We start from the raw sequence: 24,054 nt of genomic DNA on the forward strand, positions 1-24,054 counted from the left end.
TCTGACTTCCCCATTTATGTTCAGAGGTATTGATTACAGGCTGATTATCTTTTAATACCGCTCTACCCCACCCCTTCTCTGTCTGTCTGTCTCTCTCTCTTGTCCACTGACTGCAATGATGGCGTGAATAAAACGTTGCCAGAATAGAATTTTGTCCCAATTTACAAGACTAAAAAATTTGACTAAAGAATTTTATTAAAGAATTATGAGTGGTGGTCACTGGCCCATAGCCCTCTTCAGTGTCTTCCTTCTCATGAAATAAAATCTTCCTCGTTCGCTTCTCTTCATTACCTTTTCTCATCATCGATGTTGTTGTTCTTATATTTGTGGTTGCTATTGCTATCTTTTACTTTTCATTTGGTTCAGCCTTTAGATTGTGGCCATGCTGGGGCACCGCCTTGAAGAATTTTAGTTGAAAGATCCCCCACCCACCCCACCGCCAGTACTTATTTTTTGTAAGCCTGGTACTTATTATCGGTCTCTTGTTTACATTCCACTAACTTTTAGGGACGTAAACAAACCAACACCGGTTATCAAACAGTAGTGGTAGAGAAGGGACAAACACAGACACAGACACACACACTCATCTATCTATCTATCTATTTATCTGTCTGTCTGTCTGTCTGATTATGACAGGCTTCTTTCAGTTTCCATCTACCAAATCCACTCACAAGGCTTTGGTCGTCCCAAGGCTGTAGTAGAAGACACTTGCCCAAGTTACCATGCAGTGGGAATTACTGGTATTTATTTCATTGACCTCGAGGGAATGAAATACAAAAGTGAACATCACTACGTTTTCACCTCAGAACTATAAATACTACAAGGCATTTAATAGAACTTTCCGCCATTTCTGCCATTTCACTGCCCATCCCCTTTAATGAAACATAAAAGTACCCCTGGATAAGACAGTATTCTATCGTAAATAATATTTTCCTCAAATGCAGAATCGAATTCTCAACTGCAAGTCAGTGAATCTCATGTTCATTCCACATTACTGCTTGTTATTTACAATAGCTGTGAAAGACACCATATTCTTACACCACTTACTTAGAGTGAGATTGAATTGGCTGTTGGTAGTAACCTTACTAACAAAACTAGATTTCAATGTTCATCACCTTAGGTTTAATAAAATAAGAACCAGACACAGAGGCAAAGTGGCTGAGCTCCTTTCGAATGTTGGGCCTCACGGAGGCAATGACTGAGTCCATTTGGCATTACGTCATGCTTGAGAAGACCCATGAAGCCAAGTGAAATTGTAGTCATGGCAGATACCGATGTCATGCAAATGGCACTTGTACCAGTGGCACGTAAAGGCACCCATTACACTCTCGGAGTGGTTGGTGTTAGGAAAGGCATCCAGCCATAGAAACCATGACAAATCAGACTGGAGTGTGGCGCAGCCTTCCAGCCTTGCCAGCCCTGGTCAAACCGTCCAACCCATGCCAGCATGGACAACAGATGTTAAGTGATGATGATGATGATGATGAATCAATCCAATCACTTCAGAATAGATCCTCTGAACTTATGACATTTTCTCAATGTAAGAAATCAATCGATAATTATGTTTATATTTTTAATACAAAATATGGCCGGTATATTAACTGTTAACGACAGAATGTTTGGTGCTCCTTTTTGATTACGACATATTATGTTTTAGAATTCGACTCCTGTTGAGATAACTTTGCTGTTTTACTTGGCACTCTTTCGTCATATGTCTGAAAAAAGGTAAAATTCATTCAACTTTCAAAAATAATAAACAAAAGTTGTTGATGAAGAACAGAGGTACCCCTCCCCCCATAAAACACTATGATAAAAATACTTTTTGTGTGAATTCAAATAATATTGGAAAGGATTTAAAAAATTATTTTTATATATATATATATATATATATATATATGTATATATATAAAAATGGAAAACCCAAATTAATTAATCTGACAACTCTCTCTTCCCCCCTCTCTCTCCCTCTTTCTTTCTCTCTCTATATATGTGTGTGTGTGTGTGTGTGTGTATATATATATATGTATGTGTGTGTGCGTGTATATATATATATATATATATATACATATTTGTTTTGCAAGATTTTTTATGTGAAATCGTGTGTTGAAACAGATGTTGTTGTACTTGGGGATGGTCATATTGCCAGTTTAGCCAATAAAAACACACGCACTGTATATTTGGTGTTAATTTTTTTTTTTTTTTTTTCAGCTTTATATTACATTAATCTTAATCTTAATCTTATTTCGGCCAGAGTTCTTTCGTCACACTTCTGTGACCTCATCAGTGGTCCTTTGTTTCCTTCTTTCTTATGTGTGTCTCACCTTGCTAACTATCAGCCATTTTGTATTTTGTATTCCTATTGTATGTGTCTACGCATGCGTGTCCTTCAATGTGTCTGTGTCTTTTGTAAGTGCATGTGTGTATGGGGAGTGTCTGTATCACCTATATTCTCTGTTAATACGTGTTCATTTGTATTAGTTTTTATTTATTTATATGTTCATGTGTGTGTGTGTGTGTTTTTTTTATTTTTTATTTTTTATTTTTAATGTGTTTAATTAAATTTTGTTAACGTATGTAGTATTTAATTCCATTTGTTTATCTATGTATTGTATTATACTTTGTTCCTATTATTGGTTTATGGGTAACATGTTGTCACATGCTGTGGTTTGTTAGTGGCGTATGTTAGTGTTCCATTCTAGTTTCCTATTCAGGCTAGGTTTCCCTTCTATTATGTGTGTAGCTTCAGTAATTTGTCTAAGTGCTGCATCACTGCTATGTGTAGATAAGATTTTAATTTCTATGTTGTTGATTGAGCCTCTATGTTCTTGCTCAGCGTGCTGGTACAGAACTGATGAGTTCTTCCCTTCCTTAAGTTCCCTCCAATGTTCGTTTGCCCGCTCCCCTATACTCCTTGCTGTTTCGCCTACATATGTCGTTGTCTTATTTCTGCATCGTCCCTCTGTACATCTTATACTATAGACCACATTTCTGGTTTTGCAGTTCGTTTGTGGGCTAAATCTACATACGATACAGTTCCTATCAGTGCAGGGGGTTCTACTGAAAGGGTATGTTCTACTGATAAGGGATTTGATAGGGTTGCCTGGCCTTTCAACAACCTTAATTCTTAGCTTAAGTTTGTCTAGGGCCCTTCTAAAGCGGTACGCCAGTTCGCCTCTAGGGGTGGTGTCGACGAACATGACACTTTGGTACTTGTGGCTATTGTACCATGAGCTTGCCTTCCCTATTTTCTTCTTAGTTCTTTCTATGGTGTTCCATGATTTGCTCCTATAGAGTGGGCAAATCATGGAACACCATAGAAAGAACTAAGAAGAAAATAGGGAAGGCAAGCTCATGGTACAATAGCCACAAGTACCAAAGCGTCATGTTCGTCGACACCACCCCTAGAGGCGAACTGGCGTACCGCTTTAGAAGGGCCCTAGACAAACTTAAGCTAAGAATTAAGGTTGTTGAAAGGCCAGGCAACCCTATCAAATCCCTTATCAGTAGAACATACCCTTTCAGTAGAACCCCCTGCACTGATAGGAACTGTATCGTATGTAGATTTAGCCCACAAACGAACTGCAAAACCAGAAATGTGGTCTATAGTATAAGATGTACAGAGGGACGATGCAGAAATAAGACAACGACATATGTAGGCGAAACAGCAAGGAGTATAGGGGAGCGGGCAAACGAACATTGGAGGGAACTTAAGGAAGGGAAGAACTCATCAGTTCTGTACCAGCACGCTGAGCAAGAACATAGAGGCTCAATCAACAACATAGAAATTAAAATCTTATCTACACATAGCAGTGATGCAGCACTTAGACAAATTACTGAAGCTACACACATAATAGAAGGGAAACCTAGCCTGAATAGGAAACTAGAATGGAACACTAACATACGCCACTAACAAACCACAGCATGTGACAACATGTTACCCATAAACCAATAATAGGAACAAAGTATAATACAATACATAGATAAACAAATGGAATTAAATACTACATACGTTAACAAAATTTAATTAAACACATTAAAAATAAAAAAAAAATAAAAAAAACACACACACACACACACATGAACATATAAATAAATAAAAACTAATACAAATGAACACGTATTAACAGAGAATATAGGTGATACAGACACTCCCCATACACACATGCACTTACAAAAGACACAGACACATTGAAGGACACGCATGCGTAGACACATACAATAGGAATACAAAATACAAAATGGCTGATAGTTAGCAAGGTGAGACACACATAAGAAAGAAGGAAACAAAGGACCACTGATGAGGTCACAGAAGTGTGACGAAAGAACTCTGGCCGAAATAAGATTAAGATTAAGATTAATGTAATATAAAGCTGAAAAAAAAAAAAAAAAAATTAACACCAAATATACAGTGCGTGTGTTTTTATTGGCTAAACTGGCAATATGACCATCCCCAAGTACAACAATATATATATATATATATATATATATATATATATATGTATGCGTGTAAGAAGGGATGACCACTAGGTGGTCATCCAATATGCTAGAAAGAGGTCATCAACGACCCAACCACAAAAGAAAAATAATGTTCTCCAGAAATTGTTTATTTTTATATATTTTTCATTTTTCTCCTGCCTACCTAAGCTCTGTGTATTTTTGCTGAATTTATTTCTGGAGAACATGATTTTTCTTTTGTGGTTGGGTCGTTGATTACCTCTTTCTAGCATATTGGATGACCACCTAGTGGTCATCTCTTCTTATACGCATGTAATAAAATTTTTCTGAATTATCAGATTTTTTAATATGCTAGACCAGGGATTTTCAAACTTTTTGACTTGCGGACCCCTTTATATTTCAGGCTTTATCTTAGGTACCCCCTTCTAAATGCTTATGAAATTTATACATAAATATTTGCTTAAAATAACATATATTTTTACATTTATTTATTTAGCAGTATTTAACAAATAGGTTTATTGTCAATTAAAAGATTTCGATTAAAAAATATATATAAAATCAAATTGCGGACCCCCTGTGGTCTGCGGACCACAGTTTGAAAACCCCTGTGCTAGACCACTAGTTTTAAATTGAAATTAATATTCAGTTTATCACCCTCAGTATATATATATATATATATATATATATATATCTATATATATGCATGTCTATGTATTTGTATACATACATACATAACTAGTACTCCATCAGCTACGGCGACGAATGTTCCACTTTATCTGTTTAGCAGAACAGCTTGCATGTGAAATTAACGTGCAACTGGCTGAGTGCTCCACAGGCATGTGTACCCTTAGCATAATTCTCAAAGAGATTCAGCGTGACACAGAATGTGACAAGGCCGACCCTTTTGAATTACAGCTAAAACTTGTGTTTGCCAGCTGATTTAACTGGAGCAAATTCAAGGACACAATGCACTATAGGGAATTGAACTTACAACCTTATAATCATGAGCCAAATACCATAACCACTAAGCCACATGCATACATACATACAAACATACACAAAATGTATATCTCTTTTACTTGTTTCAGTCATTTGACTGTGGCTATGCTGGAGCACCGCCTTTAGTCGAGCTAATCGACCCCAGGACTTATTCTTTGTAAGCCTAGTACTTATTCTATTGGTCTCTTTTTGCCGAACCGTTAAGTTACGGGGACGTAAACACACCAGCATCGGTTGTCAAGCGATAGTAGGGGGACAAACATAGACACACAAACACACACACACACACACACATACATACATACATACATATATATATATATATATATATATATATATATATATATACGACGGGCTTCTTTCAGTTTCTGTCTACCAAATCCACTCATAAGGCTTTGGTTGGCCCGAGGCTATAGTAGGAGACACTTGCTCAAGGTGCCACGCAATGGGACTGAACCCGGAAACATGTGGTTGGTAAGCAAGCTACTTACCACACAGCCGCTCCTACGCCTATGCCACACAGCCACTCCAGTAAAATTGTGAAATCAATTAAATCTACCACCACCACCTCCACGATTGTGTAGCCTTGTGTAAGAAATCAATGTGCTCTTATTAGAATGTTATTTATAAGATTAACATAGATAATGTTACATTACTCGTTTGTCTGACGGTTGAAGCCGTTGCTGACATTAAGAACAAAACCTTTACTTTCATTGAAGAGTTAAAAAAGAAAGGTTAGGTGTAATTAGCCTTACAGCATTTACATTCAAAGTTGAAATATCATCATGCTAGACTTTGTGTTTCATCCTTCTTGGTTATATAAAATAATTATCTAGGTTTTGAATCCTGAACATGGATTCGTACCAATCTTAGAAACCATTATTTTACAGATGTAAAAGTAGCAAAATAGCGGAAATGATAGAATTCCAGCTCTATGGTGTTTAATTTTCTCTTTTTAGTTTCTAATTTCAAATCCTCTGGAGTCAACAGATTAATTATCGTTAATATTCTGAGATCAAACTAGATTCTTCATTTATGTTTCATCTCGTGATCCAGTAAGAAATAAGTAATTCAAAGATTTTAAAAGTCGGTGGATCAGTAGTTTCGTACTTTCATTCTGAGTTCAAACCGTTTGAGATCGATTTTGTTATCCCTTGAAGTTCGATGCTGACAAAAGAAAATATTGGTTATATATTCATGATCAATCAAATTGATCATATCCATCTCCAACAGGTTTGCTTCCAATGCCATTGCGAAAAGCCCTTATTTTACAGAAGCGATCAATAAGTCAATGGTTGATATGGTCAGAGACAGAGAATGATTGATAGATCAGTGTAGAGGGATGACAGATAGAGATCCTTTCCGAGTCATAGAGACTCATAGGGCCAGTTTCCTAGTTTCTGTGGGGTATATATCTGCTCCACCCGCTCCCCTGGATGCCGGTCTGTTGCAGGATTCCTCATTTTTTGCCAGCTGAGTGGACTGGTGCAACATGAGACAAAATGTTTTGCTCAAGAACTCAACGCATCACTCTATCCAGGAACGGAAACCACAATTTTAGGATCATGAGTCAAACGTCTTAATCACTAAGCCGTGTGCCTCCACGATCAATCATTATCAAGAACTTACTATCCCTAATTACAGAACAGTTAATCCAAACACTAACTTTTCCTTTTAGATATCTTGTGTCTGTTTCAAATGATTCTCGTTATGGTGAGTAATGTGAGGGTTAAGAGTCCAAGAATTAGTTTCAATTCCCGATTCCAAGTTCATTCACATCTTTTATGTCCAAAATGCCTTTGGCAAAATTGTGTGTCACACGCTCATATTTTCTTATTTTCTGACAAAAAAAAAAAAAAAAAAATCAAGATACACACAAACATAATGTTGGTGATTACATTTCGATCAATGTCATTGCTTGATTGTTCTCTTGAATACGAATATCACAGATGTGCCTTTCCAGCCCTTACACCCTTTTATACATTTAAAGATGTGGCAATGATGGGCGCCTCTTGTAGTAGGTGTTCATAGAGCTTACCACCTACGTTGACATATACCTTCATTCCATCATGGAAGTTTTCACTGAGTGCCTTGCTTTTTTTCGGCACCGCCAGCTATGAGATGCATGAGATAAAAGAGATGTTAACATTCAAGTGATATGACTGTGTCTGAAGCTTTCTAAGGCGATAAAAGACCTTGAGCCAGGCCAATCCCACTATCTAAACGATGTCTGCATTTGTCCACAAAGAAGACCTAATCTACGTTGTAGGATGCAAACAAAGTCGCAGGTGTTACATCAGAGTTTTCTTTTACTTAGGGAGATATCTAAACAAAGACTAGGGGTCTGTCACTCCCAGCTGTTGGATGGCTGTTGACTCTACAGAGTTCATCTGTCCTTTAACAAGTTTTGCTTTTCGTCCTGCAGAAAGTCTAATGGAAACCACCCTCCTTACCAACCAGGCTTAGTAGAGTTGTCAGTATTGTCGCTGACAGTCCGTCCATACGTAATTTCTTTCTCTCCCTGCTCAAGTTCAAATCTCTTGAGCATTATGAAGTGCATTCTATACAGAGAATACCTCTCTCGAATCTATAAACTATGCTCGGCTGAGTGCTACCTATCGATAACACTCATGGATAAGCAATCCTTGGGCATGTCTACAAAACTATCCTGATCCCACCAAGGAATAGAGTCAAACTTTTTTTATATGTATACATATGTTTTTTTTTTGTATTAAATGTATTTAATATTTAATGTATATCGACTTGGCTAACTTGCTTGTCCTTACATTTATTCCTTTACCTGCTGAAGTTCAAATCCCTTGAGCACTACAATGTGTATTCTATACAAGGAATACCTGTCTCTAATCAATAAACTATATACATACATTTTCCTGAAGTTTATCATTTAAATATATATGAGCATGCCTAGATAATCAACTATAGGCATGAGAATACATACATAAAACATACAAATCTGCACATACATACATACATACATACATTCAAACAAACAAAAACGCCCTGTTGTTGATGTTGAAATTCCAGTGCAGGAACCTTGGATCTGGGTTAGAAACCGGTTCTTTATTAGCAAGAAATCTTGAAATAAACTGAATAATGACATACATACACACACACACAACAGGCTAGATGTCATTGTTTGGAAAGGATAAAAAGATGCATGTCCCGCCATAGAGGTCAGCCGCTGTGCTGATTTAAATATCTCTTCGAAAATAAGAAAGAGAAAGGATAACAACAGACAACTGCTTCAAAACATTCAGCTTCAGAACCTAGATAATAAATTCAATCGTAATTGAACCATATTCGATGACTGGCACCTGTGCCAGTGGAGCACTAACAGCACTGTCCGAGCATGATCATTGCCAGAGCAGCTGTCTGGCTTCTGTGCCAGTGGCACATAAATAGCAGCATTTGTGCGTGATTGTTACCAGCGTCGCCTTACTGGCACTTGTGCCAGTGGCATGTTAGAAAACATTCGAGCAAGGTCGTTGCTAGTGCTGCTGGAATGGCTCCTGTGCAGGTGGCACGTAAAAAAACACCATTTTGAGCGTGGCCGTTGCCAGTACCGCCTAACTGGCCCTCGTGCCGGTGGCACATAAAAGCACCCACTACACTCTCAGAGTGGTTAGCATTAGGAAGGGCATCCAGCTGTAGAAACTCTGCTAGATCAGATTGGAGTCTGGTGTAGCCATCCGGTTCACCAGTCCTCAGTCAAATCGTCCAACCCATGCTAGCATGGAAAGTGGATGTTAAACGATGATGATGATGATCAATAATAATCAGTGCACTTGGCTTTGTGAGTAAATGTCTAACAGACAATTTGGAAAGGCTAGGGTTTTCTGAGAAAAACATAAACCGACTAACTCGAACATTACAAATACAATCTGTAAGTGGAACAGTAAAAATAAGCAAGACTTTTCTCAAGTGCAAAACATGAATTAGTCTTTCTTATCCACATTCATACAATGGAACTTTGTAACTTTGTTAGAAACCAGCTCCTTCCTAACATGAAAGTGATTTAGGGGTTAGTGTACTCAGCTCGTGATTGTACAGTGGTATGTTTGATTCCTGGTGATGCATTGTATCCTTGAGCAAGGCTCTTTATTTCACGTTGCTCCAGTCCTCTCCACTGGCAAAAATGAATAGTGCTCGTAATTCAAAGGGCCATTCCCTTCACGTTCTATGTCACTCTGGATTTCTTTGAGAACAATATAAAGGGTTTGCGTGTCTGTGGAACACTCAGCCATTTGCACGTTAATTTCAGTTGATCGGGTCAACTGGAAACCTCCTTGTCGAAACTGACGGCGTGCCAGGTTTTTTATTTATTTATATATTTAATGTGTTATACACTCAACTGAACATTGTCTAAATGTCTGACACAAGTCATCGTTAATGAGATTAAAATATTCCGACAATTATTGATCTCTTCACACAAGAAAATTGCTTACATAATGTTATATATATTTTATTAGATGTGCTTATAAATAGTTCAAATCTGTTGTAAAAACATACACAAGGAGGAAGGCTTATTTATCTGTACACATATTGTAGTTGTGGTAATGGTCGATCACACACACACACACACACACAAAAGTTGTGAGAGAGAAAGAATCGTCGACAGAGGAAGAGGAGAGAATGTAATTATATATATATATATATATATATATATATATATATATATATAATTACATATATATATTATATATATATAATTACATATATATATATATATATATATATATATATATATATATATATATATATATATATGTGTGTATATATATATATACAGTATACACGTACGCACCCATCGCGCGCACACTCACGCACACACTCACACACATGTATGTGTGTATTTTTGTTTCTGTGTTTTTCTCCAACCACTGCTTGACAACCGTTGTTGGTGTGTTTACTTCCCCATAACTTAGCGGTTCGACTAAATTCAAGGTGGTGGTGCCCCAGCAATGCCGCAGTCTAATGACTGAAATCAGTAAAAGATATACATAGATATGCACTTAGAGAGAGTGAGTGAGAGAGAGAGAGAGAGAGAGAGAGAGAGAGAGAGAGAGAGAGAGAGAGAGAGAGAGAGAGTAAGTATCTGTGTGCGTGTGTGAACTTCCATAGTATAAAATTCACATGGAGATAATTTTATATTTTCAATTATTTTTTTACTTTGTGATTTTGTATTTAGGTAATAAATTTTTTCATCTGAAAACTTCTATTCAAATTATTTGTTTAAGCTCCAAGAAATTTGATAAAAGTTAAGTGAGAGCGATTGCATGGATGCCATATTTCCTGATATTAGCCATGGTGGTCAAACCATACTTACAAAGTTATCTGTCATACGACACCTGGCACTCTATTATAATATAATATGATATTAGGAAGGTCAGTGAGTTGGCAGAAATGTTACGTTCTGAGTTCAAATTCCGCCGAGATCGACTTTGCCTTTCATCCTTTTGGGGTCAATTAAATAAGTACCAGTTACGCAATGAGGTTGATGTAATCCACGTAATCCCTTTGTCCTTGTTTGTCCCCTCTATGTTTAGCCCCTTGAGGGCAATAAAGAAATAACTATCTTCTATTTTAAGTGCAGCGAGCTGGCAGAAACGTTAGCACGCCGGGCGAAATGCTTAGCGGTATTTTGTCTGCTGTTACGTTCTGAGTTCAAATTCCGCCGAGATCGACTTTTCCTTTCATCCTTTTGGGGTCAATTAGATAAGTACCAGTTACGCAATGAGGTTGATGCAATCCACGTAATCCCTTTGTCCTTGTTTGTCCCCTCTATGTTTAGCCCCTTGAGGGCAATAAAGAAATAACTATCTTCTATTTTAAGTGCAGTGAGCTGGCAGAAACGTTAGCACGCCGGGCGAAATGCTTAGCGGTATTTTGTCTGCTGTTACGTTCTGAGTTCAAATTCTGCCGAGATCGACTTTGCCTTTCATCCTTTTGAAGTCGATTAAATAAGTACCAGATACGCACTGGAGCCGATGTAATCCCTTTGTCCTTGTTTGTCCCCTCTATGTTTAGCCCCTGTGAGAAATAACTATAATATTAGGTATTCCTTCGGAGATGGTATCAAGAGAATAAGATGGAAATCGTTGTTTTATGTATTCTGTTCGACAATTTCTGTAAAAAAGCTTATTTCTTTAATTTTTCTTTTCCTGTTTACACGCTGGCCCATATATCCATACATACAGCAAAACATACATACATACATACATAGAGACAGACAGACATACAAACAAAAATACCCTGTTGTTGATGTTGAAATTCCAATGAATGAGACTTGGATCTAGGTTAGAAACCAGTTCTTTCTCTATTGGCAAGAAACCTTGAAATAAACTGAACAATGGCATATACAAATATACAAAAGCGGACATAAACACATACATATGCTTACATACACAAATATACATACATATATACGTTCATTAATACATACACAAATATACATACATATGTTCATACACACATATAAACATACATACATACACACATATATACATACATACATATATTCATGCACATAAACATGTGCATACACATAAAATATGTAAACAAGTGATTTGTGAAAAAATAAGTATGTTTATTTATTTATGCGTGTGTATGTATATATGTGCGTGTGTGTGTTTGTGTGTGTGTGTGTGTGTGTGTGTGTGGGTGAGTCTACATTTGAATGTGTGTTTCTCTGTTCAAACTCGCTCATGGACATGAAATACAATGGGTTACATGAAGGACGATAGGCACAAGACCAGCAATTTCGGAGTGGTGGGGTGGGAGTAAGTCGATTATATCGTCCCCAATGTTTGACTGGTACTTTTATCGACCCCTTTTCTACAGATTGCGCAGGGCCGTCTACCTGAAAGGATTTGTGGTTTGTCTGCCTTCCTACTTATTAAGACTATGGTTTCAGCTAGGTTGACTCTAAGGCCCTTTGATTCTAATCCTTGTTTCCACACCTGAAACTTTTCCTCGAGTTCTGATAGTGACTCAGCAATTAGAGCAAGGTCATCAGCATTGAGGAGCTCCCAGGGGCAGCCTGTCTTGAATTCCTCTGTTATTGCCTGGAGGACTATATATAGGTTATGAGAGGTAATGGTGTCAGTAGGACCCAAAGGTATATACAAAAAAATTTTTTTTTCAGAATGAGATAAAAAACCAAGACTGTGAAGATTTTAGAACATTTATAAATGTTTTATAAATGTTCTAAAATGTATGTACATATGTGTGTGTATGCATATGTATATATGTATGTATGTGCATCTGTATGTATGTATTCTGCATATTCTGCAAGCACATGAATATGCAGAATATATACATACAGATGCACACACATACATACATATGCATACACACACATATATACATACACATACATGCATACATACATACATACTTGAATAGGCACACATACACACACTGACCCACACATATGCGCACAAACAAACAAAAAGTCAAGACTATAGAAAAGGTTGCAAGACGCAACGAAAATTTTAGAAAAATAAAAATAAGGAGTAAGTGGAAATTTTACCGGTGAGTGTGTTAAATTATAAGGCACAAAAAGAAAATGACTCTCCCCAGACACAACAGTATATATATATATATATATATAGGGGGAAAGTAAGAAGGAAAATAAGTGAAAATGCACATTGGAAATCAAAAAAAGTAAAGACTTTTTATGAAAAGTAACAATAGATATATACAATCAGATGAACTGAGGTAGGAATAAAAGTAATAAAAGTCATTATTTTGAATTGTTAAAGAGATTCAAAAGCATACCGGTTTCGTAATGTTATTAATCATTGCTTTGAATGCATACCGATTACTGAACGGTGTCAGGTCTACTTAGTCCTTGAGTAAAAAGATTATGTGTAAGGGAGGCAAGTAGTTCTGGATTTGGTGCAATTAAGGTAGATATAGATCTGTAATGTGAATGGTGTATGGGATGTATGGGGGTTAGTGGTAATAATTGAAGGGTTAGTAGTGTTCTGTATTATGTTATGTGCTCATATTTAGTTGTGGAAGATATTTATTGATGAAAGTTGCCTCTTTATTCATTCTTTGTTGTACTGAGGTGTTCTGTGAACATTGATAGAAGGGGAAAATTAGGAAATTAGGATTAAGATTCCTAGCAAACCTTTGTATGTGTCCACTGACCTGTATCTGTCTGTAATGTGGGTGGCGGATTTGTTCTTCTACAGAGTGATATTCCTATTTGGCCAATATAATTATTACCACACCCTAAGCATGTAATGGCATAGATTAGATTTTCCGAAGCACAGGTGAAATTTGATTTGATCTTAAATATTTCACCTTGTTTAGAGTGGAACTCTGAACCCTCCAAAAGGTGGGGGCAAGGACCACAGTTAGGTCGACCACATTTTTTCACTTTTGGTTCTGTTGTTAATGGATATAGCCTAGCGCTGGTTAATATTTTTTTCAATGATTTAGGTTGCATTTTGCTTTTGATAATTTTGTGTGAGCCTAAAATTTTGTTCATTATTTTATCTTCTGTGAGGATGGGTAGATTTTGGATGATAATGTTAAAGGCTTCGTTGTTTCTAGGGTTATGTGTGGAGATGTATGGGAGTATTTTTAAGTCTGGTTTAGTATTTCGGTTGACTTCCCTTAATGTTCGTATATTTATTTCCTTAGCTCGTTTAATGCCATAATTTATTAATGATATTGGGTAATGTCTTTTGATTAGTATTGATCTGAGTTCAAGGAGTCTTCGTTCAAGAGTATAGGAGTCCAAAACTATGGTACAGATTCTTTTCGCTAGATTATAAGGTATATTAATTTCTATGTGTTTGGGGTGCATGAGTTGAATAATAGGAATTGTTTTGAATCTGTAGGTTTATAGAAGATGTCTGTTTCGATGTGGTAATTGACTATTTTAATTAGGATGTCAAGAAAAGGGAGTTGTTTACTACTGTGCTCCATGGTGAATTGTATGTTGCTATTAATATTGTTAAGCATTATTTTGAAATTGAGGAGTTTGTCCATGCTGTCTTTCTAAAGTATAAAGCAATCATCCAAATACCTCTTCCAGTTCTCCTTTAAATAGCAATGAAAAGAGGTGCCATATTTTTGTAGTGATGATTGATATATTTTAAGCTCTAGGTAATCCATTACAAGGTTCGCAATCACTGAAGCAGCTCGGGTTTTCATCGCATTTCCACATTTGGAATTGCATTTTTGCTTATTTTTCTTCTTACTTTCCCCTTACATTTCCACGTGTAGTTTCTATTTTGTTTTTGTAACATATTTCTATTATATATATATATATATAGCAATAAGAAAATGGAGGGGAATATGAGGTACTCATCAACTTGCAGACACTGTATTCTGTTGATTAATCTGTTTATTTTATAACCAAAATGAAAATAAAGACAATATACAGACACTTATGACATACCATGTCATCTCAACAATTAAGATTTCAAATTTAAAGGACATCTAGCAATTGGAGAAGGGACAAAATCTTACAGCTGTTTCGGCCTAGCATTGGCATGCTCAATTCTATCTATATAGCTCCAGTATGCTGGAGCAATTAGTAGATGAAAATGATGTAATTGGGGTACATGCATGATTCACTAGGCCTCTTCAGAGATTTACAAAATTCAATTCATATATATATATATATATATATATATATATATATATATATATATATATTACATAGTAAGATGTGGAATATAATCCACTGAAAACATCTGTGTGTCACGTGTTTCTTTCTCTTTCTCTTTGTGTGATCACTGGATAATGAGATAGCTGACACTGGAACCCCTAGATAGACGAAAATCTGGCTTGTTATGATCTGGTGGTCAACAGACTTTTATACTGATAAAATAATAGAAGCATAGCTGAATAGCGGATGGAATTGGTATGCTTTAAGAACTAGAAAACGTTTACAAGGAACACAGCTATAAGATCCTTTTGCCGATTCAGAAACTGATACCTAGCCAATAAAAAAACAAACAAAAAGAAAAGATCTTCCTGTTCATTTTTTTAATTCCTTATCCTTATCCTTCTGTGACCAGTTAGTTCTCACCAATGATTTTGTTTTGCTCGTAATATTTAAATGTGATCCTGTGACTAACATTCAACACAGTATTTATTTTATCTTTCTTTTATTTCTTTTACTTATTTCAGTCGTTTGACTGCGGCCATGCTGGAGCACCGCCTTTAGTCGAACAAATTGACCACCAGGACTTATTCTTTGTAAGCCTAGTACATTATTTTGCCAAACCACTAGGTCACGGGGATGTAAAAATGCCATCATCGGTCGTCAAGCAATGTTGTGGGGACAAACACAGACACAAATACACACTTACATAAATCTTTCTCTCTCTCTCTCTCTCTCTCTCTATATATATATATATATATACATATATACATAGAGATTATGAGGGGTAATGGTGTCAATAAGACCCAAAGGTGTCAGGTAATGCTGAGTAAGTGCTATGGACAGACTATAGTTAAGCTCCAGCTTTGGTGATTATGTGAATGAGGAGTCCAACGTATATATATATTTTCCTCACCATGGTACACAGAAACGATTGTAAACTCATTTTCAGTCTCACCCTTTTTAGCTAATTAAATAATGGCTTCCTAGGGCAAAAGACACACTTCTTATTGTTATTTTCCCTCCATTTCTTTATCATCTATATAAATTAAACTATGGTTTACCTGCTAAATTACCTGCTGCCATATACCTTTACCAAGGATTATACCTATTGAGGTAATTACCAGGGGTGCCTTTGGATATATCTATCCCTTAGAGGCTTTAAACACCTCTAACTTATACCTGTGTGTGTGTGTGTGTGTGTGTGTGTGTGTGTGTGTGTATAGATACACACACACATGTATATTCTTTCAGTTTCCATCTACCAAATCCACTCACAAGGTTTTGGTTGGCTCAAGGATATAGTAGAAGACACTTGCCCAAGTTGCCATGCAGTAAGACTGAACCCAGAACCATGTGGTTGGGAAGCAAGTTTCTTACCACACAGTTGCACCCACGCCTACATACCTATATGTATAAATTCTAGATTGTTCAAGTTTTTTTTTCAGCAAATTACTTTTATATGTAATTCTGATGAGTTTAATTAGATTCGTGTCATTTCAATGGCGCTTGGAGAATAATCAATAGTTGCGTATATAACTGCATAATATGAAAATAATACACACATATGTCTATGTGTATATATGCATGTATCTTTGTGTTTGTCCATCATAATTGCTTGACAGCCGGTGTTGGTTTGTTTATGTCCCCGTAACTTCGGCTTCTGAGATCGATTGAATAAGTACCAGACTTAAAAAAATGAAGTACTGGGTTTGATTAAGTTCGGCTAAGTCCTTCAGAGCAGTGCTCCAGTATGGCAGCTACCCAATGATGGAAACAAGTCAAAGAGAAAAGATAAAAGAAAAGATGAAAGCCATTTTGCAACATCTCGGTCTGTAGAATTCCAGAGAACTAAATATTACACTCCAAACTGAACACCAAAATGCTTGCAGTGTTAACTCAAGATGTAGAGGCTGGTATTCACTTTAAACCTATCTTTTTTAGATACTCCACCATTACCACTACCACATCCCTGAATTTTGTTGAAGTACAGAAAAAAAAAAAAGAAACACTTCAGGTAAAATATAGACCCTAATTGCAAATGAAGTTGAACTATTTGTAAAGCATTATTTAGTGTCCGGAGCCTTAGCAATTTTCTCCATAATTCTAACGATATTTAGAATAAAAAACAGAAAGCGTATAGTTTATAATTTAATTGTGCTCAACAGCTGTTTCAATAGCATAAAACATCATTATTTATATAATTACATCATTAAAATATATAATTAATTTAATGATAGGTGCAGGCATGTCTGCGTGGTAAAAAGGGTGGATTGGAACCAAGTGGTTCCAGGTTCAGTTCCACAGCATGGCAACTTAGCTAAGTGCCTTCTACTATAGCCTTGTGCTGACCAAAGCCGTGTGGTAGAGGGAAACTGTAGAAACTCGACATATACATGTGTGTGTGTGTGTGTGTGTGTGTGTGTGTGTGTATGTCCTCCATTATCGTTTGACAATTGGTGTTGGGTTTTTTTACATTCCCGTAACTTCTGTAGTTTGGCGAGAGAGTTTTATAGGAAAAGTACCAGATTTGTGAAAAAAAAAAAAAAAAAAAGGAAAAAGAGAAAGAAAGATAAGAATGTAATGGGGTTGATTTGTTTTGATAAACATTCTTCAAGGTGATGCTCCAGCATGGTTGCAGTCCACTGACTCAAACAAGAAAAAGATAAAAAATAAAAAAGACGCTGTTCCCATTTTTCAATTCTCACAAGCCCTTTATCTGAGGAATAATCAACTACGCCCCCTTCTCTCGTTAATAAAAAAACACAAAAGGTTTACACTTCAATGACATCACACATTTACAAAAACAACAATTATACAGAAATATAAAAATATTTCCTTACCTTGGCCATTTACATTTCCCATGTTATGATTTATTTACCTTTCGGATTTTTTCCTTGTTTTTGTAAATTCCACTTATAGAGCTTTCCTTTTTCAAATTAGTAAAATTCCGAAAAATCACAAATGCTCCAAAGCCAAGTTCTAAAGCAGACACTTTGATATGTTCTTGTTTCTTTGGTCAGTGAATGTTAAATGTCTCTTGGTTAAGTGATCGTTCCCTTGGATGCTTGTTCCGAGATCTTTCTAATCTTCTTAAAGAATACAAAAGAGATAATATCCACAATTATACTGAAATTACTAGTCTGGATTCATTCTCGAATTATCATCTTTGTTAATAAGATGACTGTCAGCATCTTCCCCATTGTCGTCATGGCGTTTATAATTACATTCTGCAATGACAAGGAAAATCGGAAATAGCACGGACATATTACATTTAAATTTGCAGCAACTGGATTGCAACCTGTATCTCTTTCACTTGTCTCTCTTTCTACCCCTTCACACTCATACATACATTCATGCATGCACACACATACACACATGCATTCATCATGTACACAGACGCACACACACGTAAATAAGTATATATTCTTTTATTCTTTTACTTGTTTCAGTCATTTGACTGTGGCCATGCTAGGGCAGAGCCTTTAGTCGAACAAATCGACCCCAGGACTTATTGTCTGGAAGCCTAGTACTTATTCTATTGGTCTCTTTTTGCCGAACCGCTATGTTGCGAGGACGTAAACATACCAGCATTAGTTGTCAAGCGATGGTAGGGGAACAGACACACACACACACACAAACATATGCACACACATATATATACACGATGGGCTTCTTTCAGTTTCTGTCTATCAAATCCACTCACAAGGCTTTGGTCGGCTTGAGGCTATAGTAGAAGACACTTACCCAAGGTGCCACGCAGTGGGACTGAACCCGGAACCATGTGGTTGGTAAACAAGCTACTTACCACACAGCCAACACGAATGCGTACATACATATATGTATGCATGCATGTGTGTGTGTGTATATACATACATATGAAGTGGTATCAAAAAGTTCTGTGACTAGTTATGTTCAATAAAAAAATAACTTATTTACCTAACATCATCTCCTTTGAAATAGTCCCCTTGCGCAGCAATACACTGGTCCCAGCATTTCTGCCACTTTCAGAATCCGGCCTGGAAGTTGTCTTTCTGTAAGCGAGTCGAGGACCTTTTGCGATTCACTCTGGATCTCGACAACGGTGTAAAAACGGCGACCTTTGAGCTGCATTTCCATCTTGGGGAAGAGATAAAAGTTCGCAGGTGCTAAATCTGGCAAATAATGCGGATACATACTGCTTTGGGCAAGAAACTCCTGAGTGAGGAAAGCTCGGTGACAGGGTGCATTGTTGTCATAAAGAATCCAATTCTTTGCGCTCCACAGACCTGGTTGCTTTTGCTGCATGTTCCTCCCTCAAACGCTTCAAATCGTCGAAATGGAACTCTCGATTGATGGTCTGACCCTGGGGACGAATTCTCGATGCACAATACCGCGGAGGTCGAAAAAGACACACACAAAAAAAACCAAAAACGATGAGCATGCTCTTGAGTGAGTTGAGGCTCTGTCATGCCTTCTTTGGTTATGGAGATAAAGCCCTCTTCCATTGTGACGACTGCTGCTTCGTCCCAGGGTTGTACCCATAGATCCAATTCTCATCACCGGTAATGATTCACGACATGAAGGATGGGTCACCAGTGGCACGCTGATGTAGATCACGACAGACTTTGACGCGATGTTCTTTCTGCTCAGCGGTCAGGAAACGGGGAACAAACTTGGCAGTGACATGTTCAATTCAGACATTCGGATTGCCTGCAAGAACTCATACAACAGACCAACAACATCAGCAATATCGTTGATTGTCCTCCAACAATCCTCATTCACAAATTGATGGATTTTCTCCACATTTCCAGCTGTGATGTTTGTGGCAGGTCTTCCAGGGATGTTCTTCTGATTTTGAAGCACCTGTGCCACTCGAAATAGTTATTTCTTTATTGTCCTCAAGGGAGCTAAGCACATAGGGGACAAACAAGGACAGACAAATGGATTAAGTCAATTACATTGACCTCAGTGTGTAACTGGTACTTATTTAATCGACCACGAAAGAATGAAAGGTAAAGTCGACTCTGAAAGGATGAAAAGTAAAGTTGACCTCAGCAGAATTTGAACTCAGAATGTAATGGCAAACAAAATACCGCTAAGCACTTTGCCCGGTGTGCTAATGATTCTGCCTGCTCGCCGCCTGAAATATTGCAAAATATTCTTTTCTACTCTAGGCACAAGGCCCGAAATTTTGGGGGAGGTGGGGGGGGGGGCAGTCGATTAGATTGACCCCAGTATGCAACCGGTATTTATTTAATCAACCTCGAAAGGATGAAAGGTAAAGTCGACCACGGCGGAATTTGAACACAGAACATAGAGGCAGATGAAATACCACTAAGCACTTTGCCCAGCGTGCTAACGGTTCTGCCAGCTTGTTGCTACATGGCCGAAAAATAACTGACCGGAAGTTGTAGAGAGATAGAGAACATGGTTTTTAAAAGCAGGAGAGTGAAAAAATGGCCATTGTGTGTGAATGTGTGTGTGTTTGTGTATGCGAGCGCACTCACGTGTAGGAAGTCAAGAAGTTTCATGCGAGAAAGTATATATATATATATATATAAAAAAAAAAACAAAAGAAGAGAATTTTAACAAAAAAGGCGAAAATATTTACCATTTTATCAAAAAACCAAAAAACAAATGCTACCGGTTTCAACTGTAAAGACTTTATAATGATGCAAAAAGAAGGGGAAAAAAAGGAATGAAATGAAATCAATCTTTTATGACAGCAGTTTTGAACATTCAAATGTTTTTCTTACATAATTTATGTGGTGATTTCTAGAAACCCTCTAATGGCTGCCGGGTCATAATAGTTAGCAGACTAATATTGCTGCTGGTTTTATGATACAGCAGCCACCAGAGGAAGACCAATAACAACTACCATGTAATATTTGTAAGAAAGACATGTGAATATTCCAAACTACTATCATGAAAGATTAATTTCATTTCATTCAATTCACATTGCTTTCTTATTGCCTGATTATATCCCTTAAATGAAACCGGTAGCATCTGATGATGAAAGTGTAAATATTCCTCCACTTTTTCGTGATAAATTTCACGAAGAATTTTATCTTTCTGTTGTTTATAATATGTGTGTGTGTGCGTGTGTATGTGTGCGCGTGCACACATGTTTTCAAGCACTGCCCACACATTATTTGTTACAAAAGACATGTTTTAAACATTAGAAATCGGTGTACATACATACATACATATAAAATGTGTATGCATATATATATTATATGTGTATATATATACAGGGTGATTCAAAAGTCACCATACATAGGAAAAATGTATTTTTAAAATAAGAAACAGTTAAAAAAAAAAAAAACTGTTTCTTATAAAAACATAAATTGTTCTTATGTATGGCGACTTTTGAATCATCCTGTATATATATAAATATATATATATATATATACACATATATATATATATTAGAGGCAAAAGGACAACAAAACAAAGGCAAGACGAGTATCTCAAGTCATTTAGAATATCTAATTAGAGTGAGGTGAATTTGAGGTAATTAACTAATCAATTATTGTATGTCTTACAGCTGTTTCTGGGATATCCTAAGTGATGTGTTAGCATCTCCATACATTCCGTAATCAGAGACAAGGTGAGTATGTCTCCCGTCTGTATTCTTCTATCTATTGTTTTACACTTTACTCTTCTATCTACTATTTTATTCCTTTATAATCCATGAATTCCCTGTCCAGAACTTTCATACATACTCATACTGATGACGGAATACCCAGTGTGTGTGTGTGTGTGTGTGTGTGTGTGTGTGTGTGTGTGTGTATGTATATATATATATATATATATATATATACAGAGAGAGAGAGAGAAAGAGAGAGAGAGAGAGAGAGAGAGAGTGAGAGAGAGAGAGAGAGAGATGGAATTTACAAAAAAAAAAAAGACTGATGTATTAGTTTAACGCTCGGGAAGTGAGAAAGTCTTTTACGTTTCGAGCCTACGCTCTTCGACAGAAAGGAACACAGAAATAAACAGGGAGAGAAAATAGAAAAGGTTTAGTGGCTAGCGATCAATCATGCTCCGTATTTTTGAAATGCTATAACTGAGGAGGGTTTACGTAATTTAGTAAAAAATATTTTTATTATTTGTCTGGGAGATGCAACCTACTTTGCATATCTAAAATGTATATACATACATTTACTAATTCATTCATACACATACATATATGCAGGCGTACATATATTCAACCAAACATAATACATACATACATATCGAAGACTACAGATCCAAGCCATCACTGGAATTGTACAAAATCTGTAAAACTTTCCAGAAGTTTATCATTGAAATATATATGAGCATGTCCAGATATGTAACTATATTCATGAGAATACATACATAAACGAAGCATCCAAATCCGCACATATACATACCCTGTTGATGTTGTTGAAATTCCAATGAAAGAGCCTTGGATCTAGGTTAGAAACCAGCTCTTTCTCTATTAATAATAATAAAATAAAACTGAATAAGAAGCACATACATACATACGTACGTATCAGGGCAGAATGAACCGTCGGTCAATCGGGCACTGCCTGAGGACCCGAAGCTCTGAGGGGCCCGCACTCTACTTGTTAACTCTACTAAAAAACACATATTCATAGGGGCCTGGTAAACAGTTATGCCCGAGGGCCCTTAATACTCTCAGTCCGCCCCTGGAACGTATATACATATATACCTACATAAATACATACATATCTATCTATCTATCTATCTATCTATCTATCTATCTATTTGTATATATATATATATATATATATATATATATATATATATATATATATATATATATATATATATATATACATACATACATACATTCATTCATACATAAAGAAAACAGCTACACACGATGTTGGTCATATTGAGACCGATGCGTTAAAAGAATACTGATGAGACTTAAAAATTGAAACAGCCACGAAATTAAAACAACAGGCCAGACATTTTTTGTGTAAGATCACGAGGAAAAGTTGTGTTCTGTTGTGGAAATTAGCTGCCCTCTGGACAGCAATGTGGTTAGAAGAAACAGGACATTTAGGGACTATTGACAGGGGGTTTGCTAATCCGGCATCCAACATACACTTTTAGCTTCATACCTAGTTTTATTGCAGCAGCTTACATACTAAGCCGCCTGAACTTGGGGGTCTTAGGGAGAGAACGCAAATCATTATTTCATGTACAACAAATGATCATGATATCTGGAACAATACAGATCTACAAGGCCTTCTTAAGATTTAAAGAACGAGGAACAAAACAAGAGGCTTTCCTTCACAACCCTGCTACCAAGCAGGTGGCCGGTCAAAATTTATTTTAAATTAAAAAAACAGGAAGGAGCGCATATTTGCATTCAAACACATGGATATACCTACATACATATTTCAAACATTCATACACAGGAATATATACATACACTAATACATACACTCACATACATATAAAAGCATGAAAGAGTATATAAATAATGCTCTCTGCTCACATAAGAATATACCATTACGTAATTTTGACATAAAACATTGATTTTTACAAAAATTACAACCACCATAATAATAGCTATTTTCAAGACTTACCTTTTTATGAAATAAGCCCTAAACCACCTTAAAACACAGACAAATGGCGAAGAATAAATAACAAAGTAAGGAATTCCTTCCTCTTATCGAATGTAAATAATAATCCAGTTGGTTGCTTTTCTTATCTCGTAATTCTTCTTTGAAGTCGTTCATTAACCTCGGCAGACAATAGAGCAAAGACAAAACTAAAATGGCGCCTCTGTCCAATTACATCGTGAAACAAATATAACTAACTCTACCTTGTGTTTAAATCATGGACAACTCACGAAGAAGACTACAGAGATGACACTCATTGTTACTGCTTAACTTGGAGGATTATTAGCTTTCTTAATCCTAATTATTTACTTAGATCGCTCTATTCTCCTCTCTCTCACATTCACT

The 24,054-nt window shown here is 36.5% G+C and overlaps 1 protein-coding gene across 3 annotated transcripts in view; it reads right to left on the bottom strand.

The window, feature by feature from the left end:
• The window catches only part of LOC106870440 (uncharacterized), a 41,089-nt gene that overhangs the window by 11,231 nt on the left and 5,804 nt on the right, over positions 1–24,054 (bottom strand). The window contains exons 1-3 of one of the 3 annotated variants that reach the window (XM_052968611.2): positions 23,674–24,054; positions 19,043–19,222; positions 17,947–18,333 (exon numbers count right to left, since the gene is read on the bottom strand). In XM_052968611.2, coding sequence (XP_052824571.1) covers positions 17,947–17,968 — 22 coding nt within the window. In that variant the 5' untranslated portion in view covers positions 17,969–18,333; positions 19,043–19,222; positions 23,674–24,054. The remainder of the gene's footprint in view (positions 1–17,946; positions 18,334–19,042; positions 19,223–23,673) is intronic. The other 2 variants (XM_014916521.3, XM_089354411.1) reach the window with 2 other exon arrangements.

This window comes from Octopus bimaculoides, chromosome 6, assembly GCF_046866305.1.
Source record: "Octopus bimaculoides isolate indiv1 chromosome 6, ASM4686630v1, whole genome shotgun sequence".
In the NCBI taxonomy this organism is placed as follows: domain Eukaryota; kingdom Metazoa; phylum Mollusca; class Cephalopoda; order Octopoda; family Octopodidae; genus Octopus; species Octopus bimaculoides.